This window comes from Eriocheir sinensis, chromosome 37 (assembly GCF_024679095.1).
Source record: "Eriocheir sinensis breed Jianghai 21 chromosome 37, ASM2467909v1, whole genome shotgun sequence".
Classification (NCBI taxonomy): Eukaryota; Metazoa; Arthropoda; class Malacostraca; order Decapoda; family Varunidae; genus Eriocheir; species Eriocheir sinensis.
This window is the reverse complement of record NC_066545.1, coordinates 2,530,177-2,555,176: the sequence shown is the minus strand read 5'-3', so window position 1 is coordinate 2,555,176 and position 25,000 is coordinate 2,530,177. Positions and strand designations below refer to the sequence as shown.

General features: G+C 43.1%; 1 protein-coding gene across 4 annotated transcripts in view; it reads left to right on the top strand.

Annotated features, from left to right (window-relative positions):
• Nucleotides 1-25,000, top strand: part of LOC127008063 (ankyrin repeat domain-containing protein 34A-like) — a 65,853-nt gene that overhangs the window by 34,987 nt on the left and 5,866 nt on the right. For all 4 annotated transcript variants that reach the window (XM_050879598.1, XM_050879596.1, XM_050879600.1 and 1 more), the window contains one exon: nt 24,820-24,952. In XM_050879598.1, coding sequence (XP_050735555.1) covers nt 24,820-24,952 — 133 coding nt within the window. The remainder of the gene's footprint in view (nt 1-24,819; nt 24,953-25,000) is intronic.

Here is a 25,000-nt window from a genome sequence, read left to right as displayed (position 1 = left end):
TACTACTACTACTACTACCATTACTACAATAATAATAATAACAATAATAAAAATAATAATAATAATGATAATAATGATGATGATGATAATAATGATAATGATAATAATAATAATAATAATAATAATAATAATAATAATAATAATAATAATAATAATAATAATAATAATAATAATAATAATAATAATAATAATAATAATAATAATCTCACCATCACTTTGTCCTCTACCGTTACCTACAAAATCACTACCACCACCACAATCACCACCACCACCACCACCACTCAAGGTCACTGTCATTCTATTCGCCGATGGTCACATTTTTCGAGAACACAAATTTCATGACCCACGCCCCCTATGCCCCCCCACGCTCCCTATGCCCCCCCACGCCCCCTAACCCCCAACTCCCCGACTCCCCGAACCCTGCCCCCAACCCACCCGCATCATTGTCACGGTCTTCACGCCTCTCTTCACCCAACCTCTTCCACTTCAGCTTAATCTTCCTCCCTCCTCTACCCCCCTCCACTTTATCTTATCCTTTCCCTTCTGATGTCTCCCTATAATTCACTTTGCTCCTCCTCATTCTCCTCCTTCTCCTCCTCCTCCTTCTTTTTCCCCTTTTTCTTCTTTTCTTTACCCTTTCTCCAACCCTTCCCCTCCTTCACTTCTACAACACCTGTCCACCGTGACCTTACCTGTTGAGTAGGCCTCCTGTTGACTGTCTCCAATTGTTCCTCACACTGTTGCCGCTGCTGCTACAACTACTACTACTACTACTACTACTACCACCACTACTACTACTCATATTACTACTACCACTAATACCATCAGGAACGAAATTTTTCAACACAATCACTAACAACAACAAAAAGCGGAATACAATACAACCCAATACGTTAACGCCAAATTGATAACATATTTACTTCCTCCTCTTCTTCCTCCTCCTCCTCCTCCTCCTACACCTCCTCCTCCTCCTACTCCTCCTCCTCCCTCCTCCTCCTCCTGTGTACATGCTCCGTTATCCTCGCTCTAAATCTTGTCCTTCTATCCTGCATTCATACATTATGCAACACACGTACATGTATCATACACGAGATGAGGTCATGAAACTCTCCTTATCGGTCATTACAAATCGATGCAGGTCCATCCACCACTGTGTGTCTCCGAGAGTGAATGCAACGGTAAGGAGGCCATCGCGATTATTACAAGGATTATTACAATGACGCCATATTTCTTTTACAAGCTGTCCGGGGTCATTTTCTTTCGTGCTCATTGTGTTTTCATGTTCCTGTGTGTGTGTGTGTGTGTGTGTGTGTGTGTATGTGTGTGTGTTAGGGTTGATGGTGTATTGGTGTTGCTAATGGTGTGTTCTGGTGTTGTTGGTGAGGGCGGTGGTGTTGGTGGAGGTGTGGAGTTATGGTGGAGTTGATAATGTTTTGTGCTGGTGGTAGTGAGTGGTGTTCTTGCGTTGTAATGCTGGAGGTGATGGGGTGATGGTCTTGTGTAATGCTGGAGGTGGTGGTGGTGAGGTTGTGTAATGTTTGTGATGGTGGTGGTGGTGGCGGTAGTGGAGAGGTGGTGGGGGTGAGGTTGTGTAATGTTTGTGATGGTGGTGGTGGTGGCGGTAGTGGAGAGGTGGTGGGGGTGTGGTAATGGTGGTGATGGGGATGTGGTGGTGGTGGTGAGGAGGTGGTGAACTTGTATAATGCTGGAGGGGGTGGTGGTTGGTAGCGATGATTGGTGGTGGTGGTGGGGATATTGTGCTGGAAGTGTGGTGGTGGCTGTGGTAGGCTTATGTGCTAGGTACAAGTAAAGGCAGAAGTGAGGTAGTGGTGATATTGATGGTGGTTGGTGTGTTTATGGTTGTATAACCGGCCCTAAGTGGTATGGTGTAGTGTGGTGTGGTGAAGTGTGATTAGGTATAGTATGGTGTTGTATACTGTGGTGTGGTGTGCTGTGGGACGGTACAGTGTGGTGCGGTGTGGGATGGTATAGTGTGGTGTAATGTGTGGGATTGTGTGATGTGGTATGGTATAGTGTGGTGTAATGTGTGGGATTGTGTGATGTGGTATGGTATAGTGCGGTGTGGTGGCATGAGTAACAACAGTAGCAGTGGTTGTTAGGGACACACAGGAATACGACACCACGCTCACGATAACTAGGCTATATACGGTACACATGCTGAAGAGACAGCATACAGTGATTACACAGTCAGACAGAGACCTGCGAAACAGATAGGTGAGCCGAAAGTGTCTGTGTGTGTGTGTGTGTGTGTGTGTGTGTGTGTGTGTGTGTGTGTGTGTGTGTGTGTGTTTGAGGCATTCTTATTTCATTCTCCCTTTAAACAAGTAACAGTATACATTCATTTATTATTCAAGTCGAGAGTCAGGGGTCAATAAAAATTGTGGTAAATAGTAATAATAACAGCAGTAATAATGACAATAATGTTAGTAATGATAAGATAAAAATAATAATGAAATTAATTATAATAATGATGATAACAATAATTATAATAATAATAATAATAATAATAATAATAATAATAATAATAATAATAATAATAATAATAATAATAATAATAATAATAATAATAATAATAATAATAATAATAATAATAATAATAATAATAATAATAATAATAATAATAATAATAATAATAATAATAATAATAATAATAATAATAATAATAATAATAATAATAATAATAATAATAATAATAATAATAATAATAATATAAATAATAATAATAATAATAATAATAATAATAATAATAATAATAATAATAATAATAATAATAATAATAATAATAACATAGCATATTCAGCTCGGTAGCTGCATAATGAAAACACATTTCCATCAGCAGTGAATATTAAAAACTGAAATACGATATTCTTACCAAGAATATTATGAAAAAGTCATGTCCGTCCTGCGCACAATAATGAAAAGTCGTGCTGGCAACGAAATCACCATGAAGTATCCTTGTCTCATAAATACACCAACCATTGCTCAAGAGTCGCACCTCCACTCCTGCCTTTACTCAGAAGGTGAACAAGCAGGAACACCCGCGGCAGCACAGGCCGCGGCCGACCACCACTTATGCTGCAGCGGCCTCGCATAATGTCCTTTCCACTGGCCAAACACAGCAAACAATAGACTCTAGTCACTCTACTGTCATTGTTTATGGGCGACGCAGCTTATACAAAGAGAAGATTCTCGTCAACCGACCAGTTTACTTTCTGCACCGTTGTTGGATTTGCTGGACTCCTGTCGTCTCGCCACAAACATTACTACTGTACGTCCCACATTGTTATCATCAGTATTTTACTAAGAAATCATTGCAACCACACACAACAGTATTCAGTCCATCTCGTTGTGTAAAGCTTCGTACATAAAAGTGGTACGTGAGGAAAGGGTAAATCCAAGTTATTGAAGCCGTTGTGATTATCTTGTGTCAGAATGATCCCCGCAACGCTGCTAGCCACGCTCGCCCCGCCGCCAGCTGCCAACACTGGCAATACCTGCTCCACGATTCATGCAATCCTCCAATACGTTTTTGGGATTTCGTAAATATCATGAGCCTGAGTTGTCGATCTAATGGTATTATTGACCCTGTTTTTGTTGTTGCTAGTGGTGATGGTAGTAATGCTCTTGTCGCTGCTGTTGCTGCTATCGTTGTTGTTGTTGTCGTTGTTGTTGTTGTTGGTGGTGGTGGTGGTGGTGGTGGGGGTGGGGGTTAAAGCGGTATTTGGTGTAAGTCATGTTAGGCTAATCATTACACACCTGGACACCGCCCCGTCAGGTTTGCTGTGGCTACAGATGGGAAAGGGGTGTGGAGGAGGAGGAGGAGGAGAAGGAAACATGGAAACATGGAAATGCAGGCAACAGAAAGCCTATTGGCTCATTAAGAGGTTGCCCGCTTTGGTGATTTAATCTGCTCGACAGCCACTTGGGGCTTGAGGAGCAGATGAAAGCACCTCGATATTCAGTTTACTCCTGACGCAACGAAATGACGGTTGATTCGATATTTGAGGGAGTCGATGGTATTCGCATTTACTACTTTTGAGGGAAGATTGTTCCAGTGGCGGATGACTCGGTTTGAAAAGAAACTCCTTCCAATGTTTGTGTTACATCGACTCGACTGAATGGGTAAACCGTTATTTCTAGTTCTTGAGTTGATTTGCAGTTCAAAGAATTTGGAGTAATCGACGTTATTGAAAATTTTCGGGTACTTAAGGACTTGAATCATATCCCCTCGTAGGCGTCTTTTCTCCAATGTAAAGAGACTGAGTCGCTTTAGTCGTTCCTCGTACGGTTGAGCCCTTAAGGTTGGAATCATCTTCGTGGCGCGTCGTTGAATCCTTTCCTGTAAATCAATGTCCTTTCTGTAACTAGAAGACCAGAACCGTACCGCATACTCAAGGTTCGGTTTTACCGTGGAATTATACAAGGATAGCATCACGTCTGGCGTTTTACACTCGAAGTTCCTCGCTATGAACCCGAGCATAGTGTTGGCTTTGTTGAATGCTTTTTTACAGTGATTCGTGTGTTTCAAGTCACTGCTGATAGTGACCCCAAGATCCTTTTCCTCCTGCATCGCCTGCAGAGGTTTCCCATTCATGATGTGTGTGTGGTTACTATTTCTGGACCCAATGTCCATGACTTTGCATTTGTCAACATTAAAGGACATTTGCCATTTTTCCGACCATTCGATAATGTGATTGAGGTCTTTCTGAATGATATCGCAATCGGTCTTTGTGAGGGCCTTTCCACCCACCTTGGTGTCGTCAGCAAATTTCGATATTGTGGACTTCAGTCCTGATTCTAGGTCGTTGATATATATGATAAAGAGAATGGGTCCAAGCACTAAGCCCCTGAGGCACTCCACTAGTGACTGGAAGCCAATCGGAAGGCTGTCCGTTGAGTAGTACTCGTTGATTTCTGTCGGTGAGCAAATCTCTTATCCGATCAGATTGGCGCCAATGCCCGCCGAATGCAGTTCCTTAAGGAGTCGCTCGTGCGATACCTTGTCGATTGCTTTTTGAAAGTCCAGGTATATAACATCACTGGGCATGTGGTCAGCCCAGTTCTTATATATACCTTGGAAGAAGTCTAATAAATTCGATAGGCAGAAGCGCTTGTTTCTGAAGCCATGCTGGGTGTCGGAGATTATATTATTGTCTTCTAGAAACTTGACAAGTTTGTCTCTAATAATCTTTTCGAGGATTTTTACTGCCACTGATGCCAAACTTATTGGCCTGAAGTTTAATGCAACGTGACGACGCGTCGGTCTAGCGATCATGTGGGTTTTACTTGGTGCGAGAGGCTGAAAAGAGAGAGAGAGAGAGAGAGAGAGAGAGAGTGTCGATATATTGGTGGTGGGGAAGGAGAGATTAGATGAGATAGAGAGAGAGAGAGAGAGAGAGAGAGAGAGAGAGAGAGAGAGAGAGAGAGAGAGAGATTACATACCCTATTCTCATTATTCTTATCCCCTTCTACTAATACTAATACAAAAAATAATAGTGTGTGTGTGTGTGTGTGTGTGTGTGTGTGTGTGTGTGTGTGTGTGTGTGTGTGTGTGTGTGTGTGTGTGTGTGTGTGTGTGTTTGCAGTTCAATGCTAACAAGAGACAAATCCATTACCAAGGATTCTCGAGGGTAAGGAAGGGCGATCCAATAGTAAACACATCCTAACTAACCGAGAAAACGTATTTTTGAAGCAGCTAAATATTTGTAACTGAATATTTTGTACGTCTCCCTTTATTTCCATTAATCAATATAAGGGAAATATGTTTGTGTGACATGCTATTATTCTTACAAAAATATCAATGCGAAATTCTTGCTGGGTTTGTGGCAAGAATTTTCGGGCGGGTGGTTGAGTGGGTACGGTGGGCACGATGCGAGTTCAGTCCCAGCTCACGGCGGCTTCTCGGTGTGATGAGATGTGTGTTGCGGCGCCGGCAGGTTTAGGTGAAGCTGAGGCGATGAATTATGAGGGCTGGTGTGAGTAGAAGTAGGAGCATGGGGGCGTGGGTGCGGGATTGGGATGGGCGTACTACTTATAGCAATCATTCGGCCAGGGATGAGGGAGTGGGTTGTGTGGGTTAGTGTGGGTGGAATGAGGAGCACCAGGGCGAGGGTGTGGGATGGGCGCAGTACTTCCAGCAACATTTCGTCACCTGCATTACGTCCCATTGCCCCAGCGTTATACTCTCAGCCTTTTCTTTGAGCGTCCCAGCCAGTGGTCGGTGGAGCCAAGGCGGCACACGACGAGGATAAGCCATCCCAGAAGAGGACAACGTTGATAACCTGCACGTTCCTGCTAAAGATTGTTCATTTACATTACAATGACTCAACAAAAACATAAGAAGAAGACTAGGGGGCCATTGGCAAGAGGCCTCAAACCCTCATCATCACTATCCACATGGTGAAGAGGGAAAAGGTATACAAGCCAGTGGATGATACAACAGTCGCAGAAAAAGACTGGACGCAAAAGGTGAGCCATGGCAAGAGGGTTCAAACTCTGGTAATTACTCTGCACATGGTCAAGCGAGATAATATAAAGGAGGTACACGATGAGCTCCCCTCCGAGCACCAAGGCCACGCTCCTTCCAGCAGGTGCAAGGCCGTTACCGGGCCACCGGAAAAGATGCCCCTAAAGAGCAGCTTCAAACAGCAGGATGCATCTCATACACCGGTCAAGAAAGTTGTCAGGTTCAACTTCCAAAACCTGAACACTTTCTTCAAAATTCGTGAGCTGTACTGTGGCTACGACTACTTCAAGTATGGCTTCCCTCTCTCCAGCATTCCTTCTGAGCTGCAAAAGCTAAAGGGAAGAACAGTGAAGCCACAGGAAGAGCCAGCAAAGGAAGCAGTAAACAAACTGCCAGAGCCTCAGAAAACAGATTCAGGCAACAAAAACACTGAGCCACAACATCTCACAGGGATCCTCAAGAAAGGAAAGACGGCCAGCACCGCTCACAAATGTCTCCGATTTAACTTCCAAAACTTGAACACTTTCGTCAAGGATCGTGAGCTGTACTGTGGCTACGACTACTTCAAGTATGGCTTCCCTCTCTCCAGCATTCGTTCTGAGCTGGAAAGGCCAAAGGAAAGAACAGTGAAGCAACAGAAATGGCCAGTAAAGGACGCAGTAAACAAACGCAATACACGACACCAGCAAACAGTTACAGCAGCTGGCTGTACACCAGTGAATACCAGTACAGGAGGGAAGTCTCCTAAAGGTATCCTTAAGCAAGAAAAGATGTCACGGTCCACCTGTCCAAAACATGTGCGCTTCAACCTTGGTAACCTCCGCGCCCCCGTTAAGGAACGTGAGCTGTACCGTGGCCACGACTACTTCAGATACGCCGCGCCGCTCCAAGCCACTCAGAGTCAGTCTCCCAACTTTACCTCGAGGCCTCACCACCAGCCCGTTAGATCCGCCTCTAGCTCGCTGCGTGGCGCACCTCGACACCTCGAGAGGCCGACACAGTGGAGCAACGACTCCTTCCAGCAAAACAGTGGCCGGAATGCTGCACAAACTACACCAACAGCCGCCACTCACAGCACCGCCAACACTACTCCAGCAGCTACGTCTGGCCCAGATACGAAACAAGGTATTTCAACGGAGGACAGACACATCCAGGCACCAACTCCCGCAGCAGAAGTCGTGTCAAGAGAGGCGCCAAGACGAGTGATGGCGATTTTCTGTAAGCACAGGGCGAGTACACAGAGTCGTGATCAAACTCAAATGTTCAGCGACGTACAGTTGACGTACATTCCGGGAGCATTTCTCAATACCCGCAGAACAGTAACTGTCGTTGCATGGTGATAACAGTGCCTGAGGAGTGCCAAGAAGCACCACAAACACACTGAGAGGAACGGCTCGCCAGCTGACTACAATCACCATGCGGAGGAACACATCCCATGGAACGGTGCCACTTCTACGGAACAAATTGTTCAAGAGTGTCGCATCTGTGGGGAGTGTTTCGATGCATGTGTGTGGTTACATTTCTTATCTTATATTTCAAATGAAAAAATAGAAAATACTGTCTTAAAAAACCTTAGGCAGGGACTGTAGGGTCGTGTTGTTCTTCAGAACAAGAAACGTTATGAAAGGAGTTGTCTAAACGACCACCTTAGCAAGACCTGCGAATCTAAGGTTACTCTCTCTCTCTCTCTCTCTCTCTCTCTCTCTCTCTCTCTCTCTCTCTCTCTCTCTCTCTCTCTCTCTCTCTCACACACCTCAAGTTTGTTTTGATCACGTAACGACGAGAGAGAGAGAGTGAGAGAGAGAGAGAGAGAGAGAGAGAGAGAGAGAGAGAGAGAGAGAGAGAGCATACATATCCTTTTCTCTTTATTCTTATACCATTTTCCTACTACTACTACTACTGCTGCTGCTGCTGCTACTGCTGCTACTACTACTACTACTACTACTACTATTACCACGACTACAACCAGTACTACTACTTAAAAATAATATAGTTCAATAACACTGAATTTAATTGAATATTGAAATGTTTATTGTTGATGAAAAAAATAACCCAATAAAATACTAAGGCTATTTAAACTTATTTCATTTTGCTTGAGGGTCAAAATAGGTTAAACGCTCGTCATATGGCAAGTTTCGGAGCGCTGGAATTTGTTTGGTTGCTCGTCGCTGCATTCTTTCTAGCAAAACTTGATCTTTGATATAGTTCGGTGACCAGAACAGAACGGCGTATTCTAGGTGTGGTCTTACAAATGCTAAATAAAAGAGGAGAAGGAAAAGGAAGAGGAAGAGATGGAAGGGAGCGCGAGGGTTAAAGGGAGGAAGGGAAGTGAGAGGACACACAAGGGTACTAAGTTAAAAAGCGAGAAAGGCGTTGACATCCCCATCGGAACACGATATTAAATTATTAGTAAAAGTTGAAAGAAAAAAAACAATATGACGCAGTATTTAAAGGAGATGACCTGCTTATAATAATTAACTATCATAATCTTAAGTCAGTCTCTCTCTCTCTCTCTCTCTCTCTCTCTCTCTCTCTCTCTCTCTCTCTCTCTCTCTCTCTCTCTCTCTCTCTTCTACTTTTTTAGCTATCTTCACTATCGCTATGATAAGAAGTCGCTGCAAGACAAATATATGGTCAGTTCTCTTCGTTGCGTCTCACTTTTCACACGTTTTAAGGGGTCGACGCGTGGGCCCTCTCATTTGCTGCCCATCTTCTTTATCTCCATTATTTTCTTCGTATCTTCAGCAAAGAAGAGATGTCGGGCGGGGTATGATTTTCTTGTCCCACTCGCTCTGAGGAAAATGCTGTAATTGTATTTTATCGCAAGCTGATTGATTTCCACTTTATATCACTCTTTCTCTCACCAAACTGTCGGCGCATATCCCCTCCCTTCCTCCCTTTCTTCCCTGTCCCTTCCCTTCTCACTCCGCTCTCATTCTCTGCCTTCCTTTCCTCCTCTTCCAAGTCAATTCCACAACAGAGTTTACTTTGCCTCAACCCCACCCCCCCAACCCCCCCCCGAAAAAAAGAGGTCACTGAACTCCACACTAATAGAAAATACTGCAATACTCATTTAAAGAGAAAAGCAATTTATTTTATTCCGACTATTCCACTTTCTTTCCATCGTCCTCATTCTCGTTCTCGTCCTCCTACTCCTTCCCCTCCTCTTTTTCTTCTTCTTGAGACATGCAAAACACTGTAAAAAAAAAAAAAAAATATATATATATATATATATATATATATATATATAGATATATCTATATATATATATATATATATATATATATATATATATAAAACAAAGCCGTACTATGCTCGGATTCGCAGCGAGGACCTTCGAGCCAGAAGTATGTTACCCTTGTATAACTCAATGGTAAGGCCTCACCTCGAATATGCGGCACAGTTCTGGTCCCTTGATTACAGGAAGAATATTGCATTACTGGAAAGAGTTCAGCGACGCGCTACCAAAATGATTCCGACCTTAATGGTTCAGCCGTATGAAGACCGACCATGGTGACCAAACCTCTTTTCGCTGGAAAAAGAGACGTTTAATTAAGAGGAGATTTATTAGGTCTTGAAGTACCTGAATAACTTCAGTAACGTCGATCACTAAATTCTTTGAGCTGCAAAATAACAAACACACACAAAAAAAACTAGAAATAACGGTCTACCAATTCAAGTGAGGTGATGCGGTGCAGACATTGGCAGGAGCTTCTTCTCAAACCGAGTCATCCGGCACTGGAACAATCTTCCTTCAGAAGTAGTAGGTGAGAATACTATCAACTCATTTAAAAATTGAATCGACCGCTATTTCGCTGCGTCAAGAGTAAACTGAATACGAAGTGCTTTCATCTGCTCTGCAGGCACGAAGTGACTGTCGAACAGATTAAATCACCAGAGCGGGCAACCTCGTAATGAGCCAAGTCTTTCAGTTGCCTGAATTTCCATGTTTTTTTTCTTCTCTTTTTATTGAACCACCTCCTACTCCTCATCTTTATCCTCCCCCTCGTCATCCTCCAATCTCTTTACATTGGAGAACATTATGAAAAACGGTCAAGTATTAAAAAAGTTTCAATTCGTCAATCTAACGTCGATTACTCCAAATTCTTTGAACTGCAAAACAAGAAATAAACTATTAATAACGGTTAGTCGATGTTACAACACAGTCATGGAAAGTTTTTTTTCAAAGGTCTTTTCTCGCCCAGTTCACAATCTTCCCCCTAGTAGTCCCTGGAACAATCTTCCCTCAAGTAGTAAATATAGATCAAATCAATATGATCGTCGTATTTCGCTGCCGTCAGACGAGGCTGAATACTGCAGGGCTTCCATGCATCCTCTTTCATCTGCTCAAGCAAGCCCATCTCACCAAGCCTCAAGTGGCGGTAATCCAGATTAAAGACGGACCTCGTATGAGCCAAAATGAAGGCTCTGTTGCCCTGCATTTCCATGTTTCCATGTTTCCATGTTTCCGAGTTTTACCCAATGGGCAGGCTTCTGAGTGACTCGCGGTTACTAGCGGAGTGCTACAGGGGTCAGTGTTGGGACAAATACTCTATTACATAATCAACGACCTAGAATTATGAAAAAAGCACCCTTTCTAAATTTGCCAATGACACAAAAGTGGGAGGAAAGGGCCTCACGGCTACCAATTGCAAGATCATCCAGAAAGACCTTGACAGGATTATTCATTGGTCTGCAAAGTAGCAATTGTCTTTCAATCCAGGCATGAGCCAAGAAACAGTAACCACACATACATCATGTGAGGGGAGCCACTACAAGACACACAGGAGGAAACAGACCTCAGAATCACCATCAACAGTGACTTGAAACACACACACCACTGTAAACCTGCTGCAAAAAGCTAATACTGTGCTCTGGTTCATAGCCAGGAATTTCAAGTAGAACACGCCAGGAATAATGTCGTCTTTGTATATGGGGAGGCGGTGGCTGAGTAGTCAGTGTGCGGATGCTACGTCCAAGAAGACGCAGGTTCGCGTCCCGCCCTCCGCTACAAACAAGGTGGCAATTTTTCAGCCATCGCCGAGTGGTCGAAGACTAATCATGTTGTCCTGATAACCACCTATCAACCCGGACTCTAGAATCTCTCTCGAAGAGAATCAAAGATGACCTCCGGAGCAAGATGGCGCCACTATAAAACACTTGCCTGCACCATAACTGGCTGGGGTAAACCACCAAGTCCCACCAAGAAAGCCTGCCGGCGCCGTCGGCGAAACGTACAGGAAAAAAAAAATCTCATTGCTGAGACCCCACCTGGAGTACGCAGTCCAACTCTGATCTCCTAATTACAAGAAGGACAATGAAGTACTCAAAAGCGCTCCGAAAATGATATCATCGTTGAGGACTCAACCTTACGAAGAACGACTGGGAGGGAGGGGGGTTGATCAGGATCTTCAAATATCTGAACAATTTCAATAATGTCGATTATTACGAGTTTAATGCAGTCTAAACTAACCTAACCCGAGAACTAGAAACAATGGTCAAATAGTTCAATTGAGATGATGCAATATATATATATATATATATATATATATATATATATATATATATATATATATATATATATATATAACGGTAGGAATTTTTTTCTCGTAAAAAGTCATCCACCAATGGATTTGCAACAATGCATTTGTTAGTGGGAAAACAATCAGCTCCTTTAATAATCACATTGATCGTCACATTGTTGCGTCTGGTAGGAACAACGCCCCCGCAGATACTTACGAAAGGGCTTTAATCTATTCTGCAGGTTTCTGTAGTGGCTGAAGAATATACTAAACCACCGAAGTAGGCGGCAGCCTCGTCACAAACAGGTTTTCAGCTGCCAACTCCTCCATATTCCATGTTTCCTTTTCCTCTTTTTCCTCTTCCTTTTCCTGTTCCTCTTTCTCCCCCTTTCCCTCCTCCACCTCCCCCTTTCCCTCCTCCACCTCCCCCTTTCCCTCCTCCACCTCCCCCTTTCCCTCCTCCTCCTCCCCCTCTTCCTCCCCCTCTTCCTCCTCCTCCTCCTCCTCCTCCCCTTCGATTATTTACACCCCCATCGATTACCACCCCCTTCCCTCCACGCCTTGTCGCCCTCACCCTCAACACCCCCATCAGCCCCCTTTCACGCCCCTCCCTTAACCTCCACACCACCACTAACTTGCCTCCTGGTTCCTCCATCTTCCCAACTTCCTATCCCCAACCCCTCTCTCACTCCTCCTCCTCCTCCCCCCACCTAGTCTCCACTCTCCTTATCTTCCCCCCCTCGCCCTGTTCCTAATCTCCGACACACGCACACATGAAACTCAGAACCTTTACCCACTGGCCCACATAACGTGTGTACGTGTGTGTGTGTGTGTGTGTGTGTGTTACACCTTTAAAAATATGTACTAATAAATGAGAGTAACAATAACACTAATAATAATAATAGTGATAAGAATAGGAATAATGATATGATAACAATAATAATAATAATAATAATAATAATAATAATAATAATAATAATAATAATAATAATAATAATAATAATAATAATAATAATAATAATAATAATAATAATAATAATAATAATAATAATAATAATAATAATAATAATAATAATAATAATAATAATAATAATAATAATAATAATAATTCTAACACTAATACTAATAATAATAATGTGTGATGTAGTAAACCATAATACATTTGGTTAGGTAGATATTTTCTGTTTTCTGTTTTTTTGCATTTACTTGTCAAGAAAATTACAAACCAGAGAGAAATTAATTTGTGTGACATGAATTCTCTTCTCTTCCCAGAATTAATACCACCTTCCTCACCCACCCCATTCTCTCTCTCTCTCTCTCTCTCTCTCTCTCTCTCTCTCTCTCTCTCTCTCTCTCTCTCTCTCTCTCTCTCTCTCTCTCTCTCTCTCTCTCTCTCTCTCTCTCTCTCTCTCTCTCTCTCTCTCTCAGACCCACAATAGACATTTACATATTTTTAAAATGCTTGATTTTCATTCTCTACTTTGAAGCCATTTCGTAAGCCTCTATTTTATATTATCTTTGAAAAAAGACTTTATATTCACATCCTCTTTGTTTTTAATCGCTTTAGCGAGCTTCCATTGTAGAAGTTTCTTTTAACTGCCTCTTGTATTTATCATTTTACAACTTTCTTTTCCATAAACCATTTTTAAAGACCTGTTTTTGCAAGTCATTTTTTCAACACATTTTTTTCAAGCTGTCATTGTTTCTTTTTTATGTCAATTACATTTAATTGTACGTACATTAATGTCTCATTCAGGGGCAGAATCAATCTGAAATTTACTCATGTTTATCTATTTTAATTTATCTATTTATTTTCATTAACGAATGAGTGGAATAGGTGGCAGGGAAACCCAATGAAGCACGAGTTTTATATTTCTTTTATATCAACTTTTCAATATCTGTTTTGTTAATCATTCTGAATTAGTTTCCTCTTATTAAATCAAAAAGAAAACATTACGTCACCTTGAACTTCTCTTCACCATGTTCATACGGTCGGTATTCTCAGACGCTTCCGCCTCTCACAACAACTATTCCACAAAGCCGAAAAGGAGATAAATCGCGTCTTGATCCTTTTTATTTACGTTCATGGTACAGAAACTTTGTCAAACCACCACCAGGGTCATAAAACTACCCATGTAACCCACAACGCCTACAAACCTTTGTTAAATGTGTTGCTAGGGCGCTGAAATGTTTAAGAATAAGGCGTCAGTCATCCCCGGTTAGCGGAAGTCTCATTACCACGTGTGTGTAATACTGCGTGTTGCAGCCGCTTGCCGCTTGACGTAAGCGAGTGTCTGGGATACTCCGCTCTGACGTTGACGTGACGCAAGAACCCACTACCAAGAAGATAATGTTTTTGTTCGTTAGGTTTTATCATGCTTTATATATTCTTTGGAGGACAACATCAAACACTAAATTAAAGTTTATTGCGTTCATAGCGACTTTATAACTTTGAGAAAGTAAGAAGAAAGAAAATGAGAAAATGAACGAGAGTAAGAAAAAATGAATGAAGGATTGCAGGAATGAATGAGAGAAGGAAAAACCATAAAAAGCAAAGACGAATACTGTACAAATAAATATCTTGATAAAATTAAAAAATGAATAACTATGTTAAATAATTAATGATAAAAAGTAGAACACAAATATGATAAAGATGAATAAAAATATAAACAAACGAATTAACAAATCTTCAAATAAATACAGAAAAAACATATTTTTCATAGAAGATGGCGCCACTATAAACACTTGCCTGCGCCATGACGGGCTGAAGCCGAACACCATCCAGGCCCCTCAAGCAAGCCTACCGGCGCCATAGGCGTAGACGTAAAAAAAAAAAACCTGCAAGCCATTTCTGAACATGGAAAACAAAACGTTTTAAACATTGCGGAAAAGTTGGAAAGTTTCGTTTAGTCGGCGCAACTTCTGTGGTCATATGCAGGAGAGAGACAGGAGGGGAAGGAATTATAGGAGAAGGGAACAGATCCCAGGAGACGGGACACAACCCCCGATTAATACCTGGTACCTATTCACTGCTGGGTGGACAGGGGTGTAGGGTATCAGAAAAGCCACTTCGCCACTCCGCCCGGGAATCGAACCCGGGCTCTCTCGGTTGTGAGCCGAGTGTGCACCAAGAGGTCCCCGGAAACATTGCGGACAAACAACTGCTGGCCACTTAGTTTCATTTTGAAATCAGAAATATTTTATTATACACGTGAAAGGCCGAGGCTCTGTGCACTGCTGCCGCGTTGTCTCCAGGTAACAGGTGTGCTGCAGGTAAACATTGCAGCGCTGGCATTAAGTGCACGAAACAAAATTTCCCGCACGACACTTTTTTCCGAGAATTCAAGGTCAGCATCGATTATTTTTTGTCTAAAAATATCTTATACGAATGAACTGCAGGCATTTTAAAACAGTCGTACAGGGAGGGAGTGTTTCGTGTACAACATTCATTTCATACATACTAAGAGCCGCACACTTCATATACCTTCTACTTACACATAACATTCATACATGCCACCCCGCACTCAAAACACCCACATGAATACGCATTACACGTTGTACTTACATTCTGCAGCAGTTGCCGACTTCCTCCATGAACTAAAAGTGTTGGACGATGAGCGCATGAACTAGCAAACACAGGTACATCACCGCTGTCCAACTTACCTGTAAATAAGAAAAAAAAAAAACATTATCACAATCATGCTAGCAGATATAAACGAATGGCAAGTGGGGTTGACAAACAGGTAAATGTTACAAGATAGATAAGTTACAAGATAGATAAATACAAACTGATGGATGCATACGTTATATTGCGAGGAAATCAGACAGGTGTGATGCGTTAATTGGTTGGCCTCAGGTAGAGAAGCCAATGGTACATCATCAATACCTGTGAGGAAAGAACTAATAAGATGTTCTCTCTCTATCTATTTATCCATTTATTTATCTATCTATCTAGCTATCTACCTACCTATACCTGACACACACACACACACACACACACACACACACACACACACACCTGCCCCGCTCTTCACCACTTCCTGTAGTCGCGTTGCCCGAAATATTTCAATTAAATCTTCATATTAACCTTTGCCTTGACATTCCGCCTTCGCCCTCTTCCTCATCTATCCCAGGGTGCTACAGGTGGCGGCGGCAAGGGTGGTGGTGGTGTGGGGGTTGGAGGTGGGGGTGTAAATGGTAGTGGAGGTGATGAATACTTGCTGTGAATTAACGTGGTAGGAGTGTTTGGTGGTGGTGGTGGATATAAATGGTGGCGTTTGGGAACTGATGTTTTTTTTGTTCGTTGTTTGTGATGGTGAGTGGATATGATTGTTGTTGTGGTGGTGGTTGTGGTAGTGTTGACTGGTTGTTTCTGTGGTGGTGGGTGTGGTTATTTGTGGTGGTGGTGATGATTCATTGTTGTTATGGTGGTGATGGTTGTGAAGGTTGTGGTGGTGGTGGTGGCAGTGGTAGCAATGACTGGTTGTTGCTGTGGTGGTGGTTGTGGTGGTGACAAGTTACAGTGGTGCCACATCTGCATGAGGAGGTGCATGACACTGGTGGTGGAGGTGGCAACACTGTCTTACCTGTCTCACGTTATTGGCTGTGATCGACCACCACCACCACCTCAACCACCACCACCACCACCACGATCACCACCACCTTCACCACCACCATCATATCCTGACACACTTTTCCCTCATAATCTTCCATGATACGTTATTCTTACCTACTCTCTCTCTCTCTCTCTCTCTCTCTCTCTCTCTCTCTCTCTCTCTCCAGCTGCCTGACCTATTCTGTTATATCTAGTGACCTTTTAAGAATAGACGAAAAGCAGCGCCCTGTACTCTTAAAAGCATGGCATTTGAGAGCCTTAGTAGTAGTAGTAGTAGTAGTAGTAGTAGTAGTAGTAGTAGTAGTTAAGGTATACGTTCTAATTTAGTTACCTTCTACCACAGTTTATGGTGCAGTGAAGTGAGATTGTGAAGTGACAAGTCTCACACATCATTTTGAGCGCCGTCTTCTCTTCACATACGCACGCACTTCGTTATACACTCTACGGAAGTTGTTACCCAATTTTCACTAAGTGTGGCGAGCTTTAAAAGTCTAATTACTGCCATTAGGTAGATGCTGTAACAATTATTTTTCTCTTATACAACTCTTTTATGTGTAACCTAATTTACTGAACGTCAACATTTAGAGTGAAGTAATTTTTATTATAGTAGTATTGTTTTCTAGTGACATTGTTTTTATATTCTTTTTTGTCCCGGAAGCTTTTTATCAACCTGCTAACGTGACCGAGATTCAGATAACACATACTGGAATATCTCAAAGCATATATATGTTTAAATGGTATTTGGACGTAAGCCATTTCATACTTGACAAGCATAACCTGACAAGAGTGGTGGTTATGTGTGTGTGTGTGTGTGTGTGTGTGTGTGTGTGTGTGTGTGTGTGTGTGTGTGTGTGTGTGTGTGTGTGTGTGTGTGTGTGTGTGTGTGTGTGTGTGTGTGTGTGTGTGTGTTCTTTGTCTTGCTCTTTAATTGCCTCCTTTGCTGTAAAATATTTATTATGTGCAGCGTGTCCTTTATTTCTTCAATGTTCCCTAAGTCTGTGATGCCTTTAAATCGTTGCCTCTTGTTTACTGTAAAGGGTCTGTAACGTGACTTTTTTTCTCTATACATAAGGGTGAAAGTATAAGTGACCCAGTATAAAGAATCTTATAAAAGACAAACTAAGGTTAAAGTGTGGATGAAGGTATGGATTTTCAGACTTTTTGTTGACGAGTGGCAATGGGCGTGACATTTTACAAGCAGCTTTACGTAAAGTGTTGAGTAGGTGTGATGGGCGATGCGGCTTACAAAAATATCTCTACTAAAATTAGAAAAGATAATATGTAGGATCTTATTCTTAAACATTTCGGCGTTCAAGCACACATATTTGACAAGGCTTGTGTAGGAGTTGTGGGCGTACCTATGAGTAGTTTGATAGCTCTGGTGGTAGTTTGAGAAAGTGTGTCACATGGACGTAAAAAAAAAAACTCGAGAACCAAATTTTTCTTCTTTTCAGCCTTGAGAAATAGTTGGTGTGAGAGGCGTAAGTGTCTGAGAATACCGACCATAAAGTTCCATAACTGTCGCAAGTGACTTCATTTGCGTGTTGTTAAGTATGGCAGCTCCAATGGCCCGAGTAGCCTTGCTTACTTATTTATTTACTTACTTTGAGCGTTAAGTGTAGAGTGTAACCTGCTTCTAGGGCACTTATACATCACTTTTACACTTATAAACTTAACACTTATAACTTAACACTTAGACATCACTTTCATTTGCGTGTTGTTAAGTATGGCAGCTCCAATGGCCCGAGCAGCCTTGTTTACTTATTTACTTACTTTGAGCGTTAAGTGAAGAGTATAGCCTGCTTCTTGGGCACTTATGTATCACATTTTAGGGAAGCAAAGGTACTTTTCTTGCAAATAAGTTCTTAGGTTCAAATTATTCCATTTTCTTCCTTGCTCATCCATTCATAGACTACTTCCATCCATCCCCTTTCCCTCCCCTTACTTGCCTTCCCTTTCCTTCCCTTCCCTCCCCTTCCCTTTCTTTCACTTACATTCATTTCCTCCCCTACTCTCCCCTTTCCTTTCTTCCTTTCTTACCCTGTCTATAATTTCCCTACCCTCCCTCATATTCTCTTTTCTTCTTTTCCTGTCCTTTCTTTCCTTTCCTTTCTCTTTCCTTTCCCCTCTTCTCTCTTCCATCCCTTCCCTTCCATTTCTTCCCCTTCCGCCCACTTCTCTCTCCCCTTGCCCTCCCCTCCCTTAATCACCAATGCCGTCATCCCCATAACAGTTCCCCTCCCAATTCCCTTCCCTTCCCCTCGTTCACACACTTGTTTTAAATTCCCAATAGCAATAAAGAAGAGAAAACAGATTATGCTAAGTGTAGGTGTGCGATAAAATTAGAAACCAACTTACCTTAATTAAAAGACAGCTTGGTTGTTAAGCCGAAAATTCCTTATTGAGCACACACTTTCCTATACCTACTTATTTATCCACTTTTTTATTATTTATCTTTATATATTCCCCTCTACTTTTTATCTACTTTATCTGCAGTCATTCCTCTTTCCTCATTTATCGATCTTCTTTATCCACTTCTTATCATTAGTCTCCATTCCCCTTTTCTCCTTATCTATTTTTTTATCAGTTCTTTCTTCATTCCTTTCTCTTCTTTATCTATCTCTTTATCTGCCTCTTTCCTTCTTCTCATCTCTTTATCCAACTCTTATTATTCCTCTTTCTCCATTCCCCTTTCCTCCAAACCCATTCATATCTTTCCTCTCTCTCTATTCTCGTCTTCTCGTTTTCCGTATTTATCTTTTCTCTTTCTTCATTCCCCTTTCCTATTTATCCACTTCTTATGAATCCTCCTTTTTGCATTTTTTATTTCTTCTTATCCATTTCTCACCATTACTCTTTCTTTGTTTTTCTCTATCTACTGTTTTTCATTCTTCATTCTCTTTAACCCCCCTCTCCTTCTCCTTCACGCTTCCATCCGCCCCCACTCCCCACTCTTCCCCAACCACCCACGACAAAAAAGTTCTCCACAGTATGACGACGTGACCCAAAAAGAAGGTAATACGAGAAAGTGACCTGACGTGACCGAACTTATTTGTGTGATTTTTCTCACCTTTTTATGTATACGAGTGAAGGAGAACAAGAGACAGACAAACAGAAAGACAAAGACACAGATACAAAGACAAACAGGTATAAGGAGTAAGTGTGTGTGTGTGTGTGTGTGTGTGTGTGTGTGTGTGTGTGTGTGTGTGTGTGTGTGTGTGTGTGTGTGTGTTTTAGAAAAGAGAGAGAGAGAGAGAGAGAGAGAGAGAGAGAGAGAGAGAGAGAGAGAGAGAGAGAGAGAGAGAGAGAGAGAGAGAGAGAGAGAGAGAGAGAAATGGAGAGAGAGAGAGAGAGAGAGAGAGAGAGAGAGAGAGAGAGAGAGAGAGAGAGATTTATGGGTGTTCCGAATACCTGAGACGGCTCACATACCTGCCGCAAGAACCACACACCTGTCCTGACGTCCGCCTTCCTCCTAGAGTGATACAAGACGTGAAACTTTACTACACCTGACCTAACCTGACCTAACCTGACCTAATATAACCAGTCCTAATCCAAATTGACATAACTTGACCTAACATGACCTAACATGACCTAACTTAACCTGACCTAATATAACCAGTCCTAATCTAAACTGACATAACTTGACCTAACCTGACCTAACATGACCTAACTTAACCTGACCTAATATAACCAGTCCTAATCTAAATTGACATAACGTGACCTAACCTGACCTAATCCAACCTAACTTAACCTGACCTAATAAAACCAGTCCTAATCTAAATTGACATAACTTGATATAACCTGACCTAATCTAACCTAACCTAATGATTGGCTCATATAGGTAACGCCCACACCTGGTTTCCTTTCGCTTTGTACACCTGGAAGAAGGTAACCCCCAGCCTATGCCCATCCCATCTCCTTTCCATCTCTTCATTTTCCTTCCTTTCCCTTATCTCTCTTTTATTTCTCACTCCTCGCCTCCCCTTTCCTTCCCTCCCCTCCCTTTCCTGCCTTATCTTTTCCTATCCTTCCCCTCCCATTACTCCCCTTTTGTCCCAAGCCTATCCTATGCATTCCTTTATTTAACTATCAAATGCTTTCATTTCCACTTCATCCTCCCTTTTTTTAATCCTCTCAAACTAGTGTCCTCTACCTACATACCTACCTGACTACCTACCCACCTAACTACCTATTTAACTAACTGCCTACCCCGCCCTTTCCCCCATTACCTTTTTTCTCATGATCCTCTTTCTTCTATCTTCCTACATCCTTACCTACTTTTCTTACCTACCTACCTACCTACCTACCTGACTAACTACCTACTTATCTACCTGCCTACCCCTCCCTTTCCCCCATTACCTTTTTCTCATGATCCTCTTTCTTCTATCTTCCTGCATCCCTACCTAGTTTTCTTACCTACCTACCTACCTCCTCTACCCTTCCTCCCCCACCTCTCACTCGTGAACCATTTATTCTCCTCCTCTTCCTCAACACTTTTTTCATTAGCCCTTTAACACCTTTTCTCCTTTACCCATCATCTCTTCCTCACTAACCCATTATCATCCTCCTTTCCTATCCATTACCTTTCCTCATTAACCCCTTACCATTCCTTCCTACCCACCATCTCTTCCACATTTACCCATTACGCCATCCCCTTGCCCATTCCCATCTACAGTAATACCCCTGTAGCCAGCCATTCACTTCTATTTTTTCTTCTTCCATTCCCCATTCCCCTTCCTTTCTCCTCCCAATTCCCCATCACTCACAATACCTATACGTGACACCCCTCCATTACTCTTCAAACCCTCCCATTCCCACCCCATCCATAATTTATCTTGTTCCATTAGGCTTTACTGTTTCCTTCCCATTTATCCCCATCACGCCTCCCATCACGCCTCCCATCACACTCCCCATTACCTCTACGGCTCTACCCATCACTCCCCCTTCCTCTTCGTGATCAGGAAATGATGTGGGAAATGAGAGAGAGAGAGAGAGAGAGAGAGAGAGAGAGAGAGAGAGAGAGAGAGAGAGAGAGAGAGAGAGAGAGAGAGAGAGAGAGAGAGAGAGAGAGAGATTGGTATGTCCGTAAGTGAATGTTTCATGTAAAATACACACACACACACACACACACACACACACATACACACACATACAGGTCACGCTAGGCAGAAATAGGTCAACAACCCCTAATCTCCCCTTCCCCTTCCCCTTCCCCAACTCCCCTCCCAAAATAGTCTGTACCCTCCCCTCCACTCTCTCCCCCCTTCCCAAGAGTAATTTTCTTCTCTTCTTTCTCTTCCTCTTCCTTGTAAATTAGCTCTCACCTCGACATCCTCATTTTCTTCCCCTCCACTTCTCCTATTTTTTTTTTCTTATCAGTCTCCCCTCTCTATCCGTCCCCTTTCTCATCACCCCTTAATAAACACCCCATCCGTGTCCTCTATACATAACATAACACAAAACACCCCACCCGCAACCATTTCGCTTCCCCACCGTTATCACACACCCATCACCACCACCCCCTCCCCTCATCTCCTTCCCCCCCTCCCTGGCATGTGTGGGTACAGAATGGAGACAAACACACCCCTCCTTCTAGAAAACAATAATATAATCTCCGACACCCAGCATGGCTTCAGAAACAAGCGCTCCTGCCTAACGAATTTATTAGACTTCTTCCAAGGTATATATAAGAACTGGGATGCCCACATTCCCAGTGATGTTATATACCTGGACTTTCAGAAAGCCTTCGACAAGGTACCGCACGAGCGACTCCTAAGAAACTGCACTCGGCGGGCATCGAAGCCAATCTGATCGCGTGGATAAGAGATTGGCTCACCGACAGAAAACAACGAGTACTACTCAACGGACAGCCTTCCGATTGGCTTCCAGCCACTAGTGGAGTGCCTCAAGGGTCAGTGCTGGGACCCATCCTCTTTATCATATATATTAATGACCTAGAATCAGGACTGAAATCCACAATATCGAAATTTGCAGATGACACCAAGGTGGGTGGAGATGCCCTCACAAAGACCGACTGCGAAATCATTCAGAAAGACCTCAATCACATTATCGAATGGTCGGAAAAATGGCAAATGTCTTTTAATGTTGACAAATGCAAAGTCATGCACATTGGGTCCCAAAATAGTAACCATACATACATCATGAATGGGAGACCTCTGCAAGCGATGCAGGAGGAAAAGGATCTTGGAGTCACCATCAGCAGTGGCCTGAAACACGCGAATCACTGTAAAAAGCATACAACAAGGCCAACATTATGCTCGGGTTCATAGCGAGGAACTTCGAGTGTAAAACACCAGACGTGATGCTATCCTTGTATAATTCCATGGTAAGACCGCACCTCGAGTATGCAGTGCAGTTCTGGTCTCCCAATTACAGAAAGGACATTGCTCTACTGGAAAGGATTCAACGACGCGCCACAAAGATGATTCCAACCTTCAGGGCTCAACCGTATGAGGAACGACTCAAGCGACTCAATCTCTTTACATTGGAGAAAAGACGCCTACGAGGGGATATGATTCAAGTCTTCAAGTATCTAAAAAAGTTCAATAACGTCGATTACTCCAAATTCTTTGAACTGCAACCCAACTCAAGAACTAGAAATAACGGTTTACCCATTCAGTCGAGTCGATGTAACACAGACATTGGAAGGAGTTTCTTTTCAAACCGAGTCATCCGCCACTGGAACAATCTTCCCTCAGAAGTAGTGAATGCGAATACCATCAACTCCTTCAAATATAGAATCGACCGTCATTTCGCTGCGTCGGGAGTAAACTGAATAACGAGGAGCTTCCATCTGCTCCTCAATATCGAGGTGCTTTCATCTGCTCACCAAGCCCCAAGTGGCGATCGAGCAGATTAAATCACCCAAGCGGGCGACCTCGTAATGAGCCAATAGGCTTTCTGTTGCCTGCATTTCCATGTTTCCATGTTTCCTTTCACCCAGATGTCCCTAGCTAACCCTTCCCTTTTTCTTTCCTTCCACTTATCTTTCTCTCCTCTTTTCCAATCCCTCTTCCTTTCCTTTCACATCTCTTCCCATCCCACCCTCTACCTCCACTTCTTTTCCTTTCCCCTTATTCATTCCCCTCTTCCCCCCTTCCCTTCACCCAGATGTCCCTAGCTAACCCTTCCCTTTTTCTTTCCTTTCACTTATCTTCCTCTACTCTTTTTCCAATCCCTCTTCCTTTCCTTTCACATCTCTTCCCATCCCTCCCTCTTCCTCCACTTCTCTTCCTTTCCCCTTATTCATCCCCCTCTTCCCCCTTTCCCTTCACCCAGATGTCCCTAGCTTACCTCCGCCCCTTTCCTCCCACCTCTTCTAACCCCACTCTCCCCATCGTCATTAAACTCCAGTCCCTCCCCATCACTTCATAACACCCCAGCCTTCACAACCACCTCTCCATCACCCCTCCATCCTGTCTCCTCGCTCGTTTCCTTCTCCTCCTCCTCCTTTCTGGCTGTCTTCCGTTCTTCCCCTTCCTCTGTCACTATTCAAGGTTGTAGACGAATGACAGCCACGTGGACACCCAGCTCCTCCCTTCCTACCCAGTGACCTATATCGTTTCCTCACTCAATAAATCTCCATTACTCTCCAATTTGATTCCCTCCTCACTATTGATCCGTACCCATCTCTATCTCAGTCTCATTCCTCATTCCTCCCTTATCAACATCCACGACCCATAAGAGTGATTAGACGACCTGAATGTAGACAAATTACTCAGGGAAGGTGCCATGTGTTCCCGACTGGCCTCTTGTAATCGTCCGTCTCTTTGCATTGTGGTGTATCAATGTGTGCCCCTTGTAACCTCCCTCATCATTGTCTTCCCTACACTCAGCACAATGGCTACAGCCACAGACATAAGGGACCTCTCACGCTACTTTATTCCTCTTCCTGTCCAAAACTAATCCCCTCCCTCATCTTCATTTCACAAGGCACAGAGGAAACAAACACTCACACGACATAAGGGACCGCTCTTATTCTCCCTATTCTCCTTTCTTTCCCCTACTATAAGACTCCATCAAAGTTTCATGCCCATCGACCCCCCATACCCTTCACTCTCACAACAATAGTGGTGGGATTCAGCACCAGTAAGACATGTGGCCTCTTACCCCAACTAAGTACCCCTCCCGTTTTGTCTTCGCCCCACTAAACCTTTGCCTCCCCCTTCCCCTAGGAGGGCGTGGACCCCGGTGTGCAGGATGGTGACGGCAACTCAGCGCTCATGTACGCGGCGGCGCACGGCCACCACGAGGCGCTGCTACTCGTGCTAGCCGCCTTCAGGAGCCTGCACCGCGCGACCTGCCACGGTGAGGAAGCGCACTGATATACATACACACATACATACATGCACACAT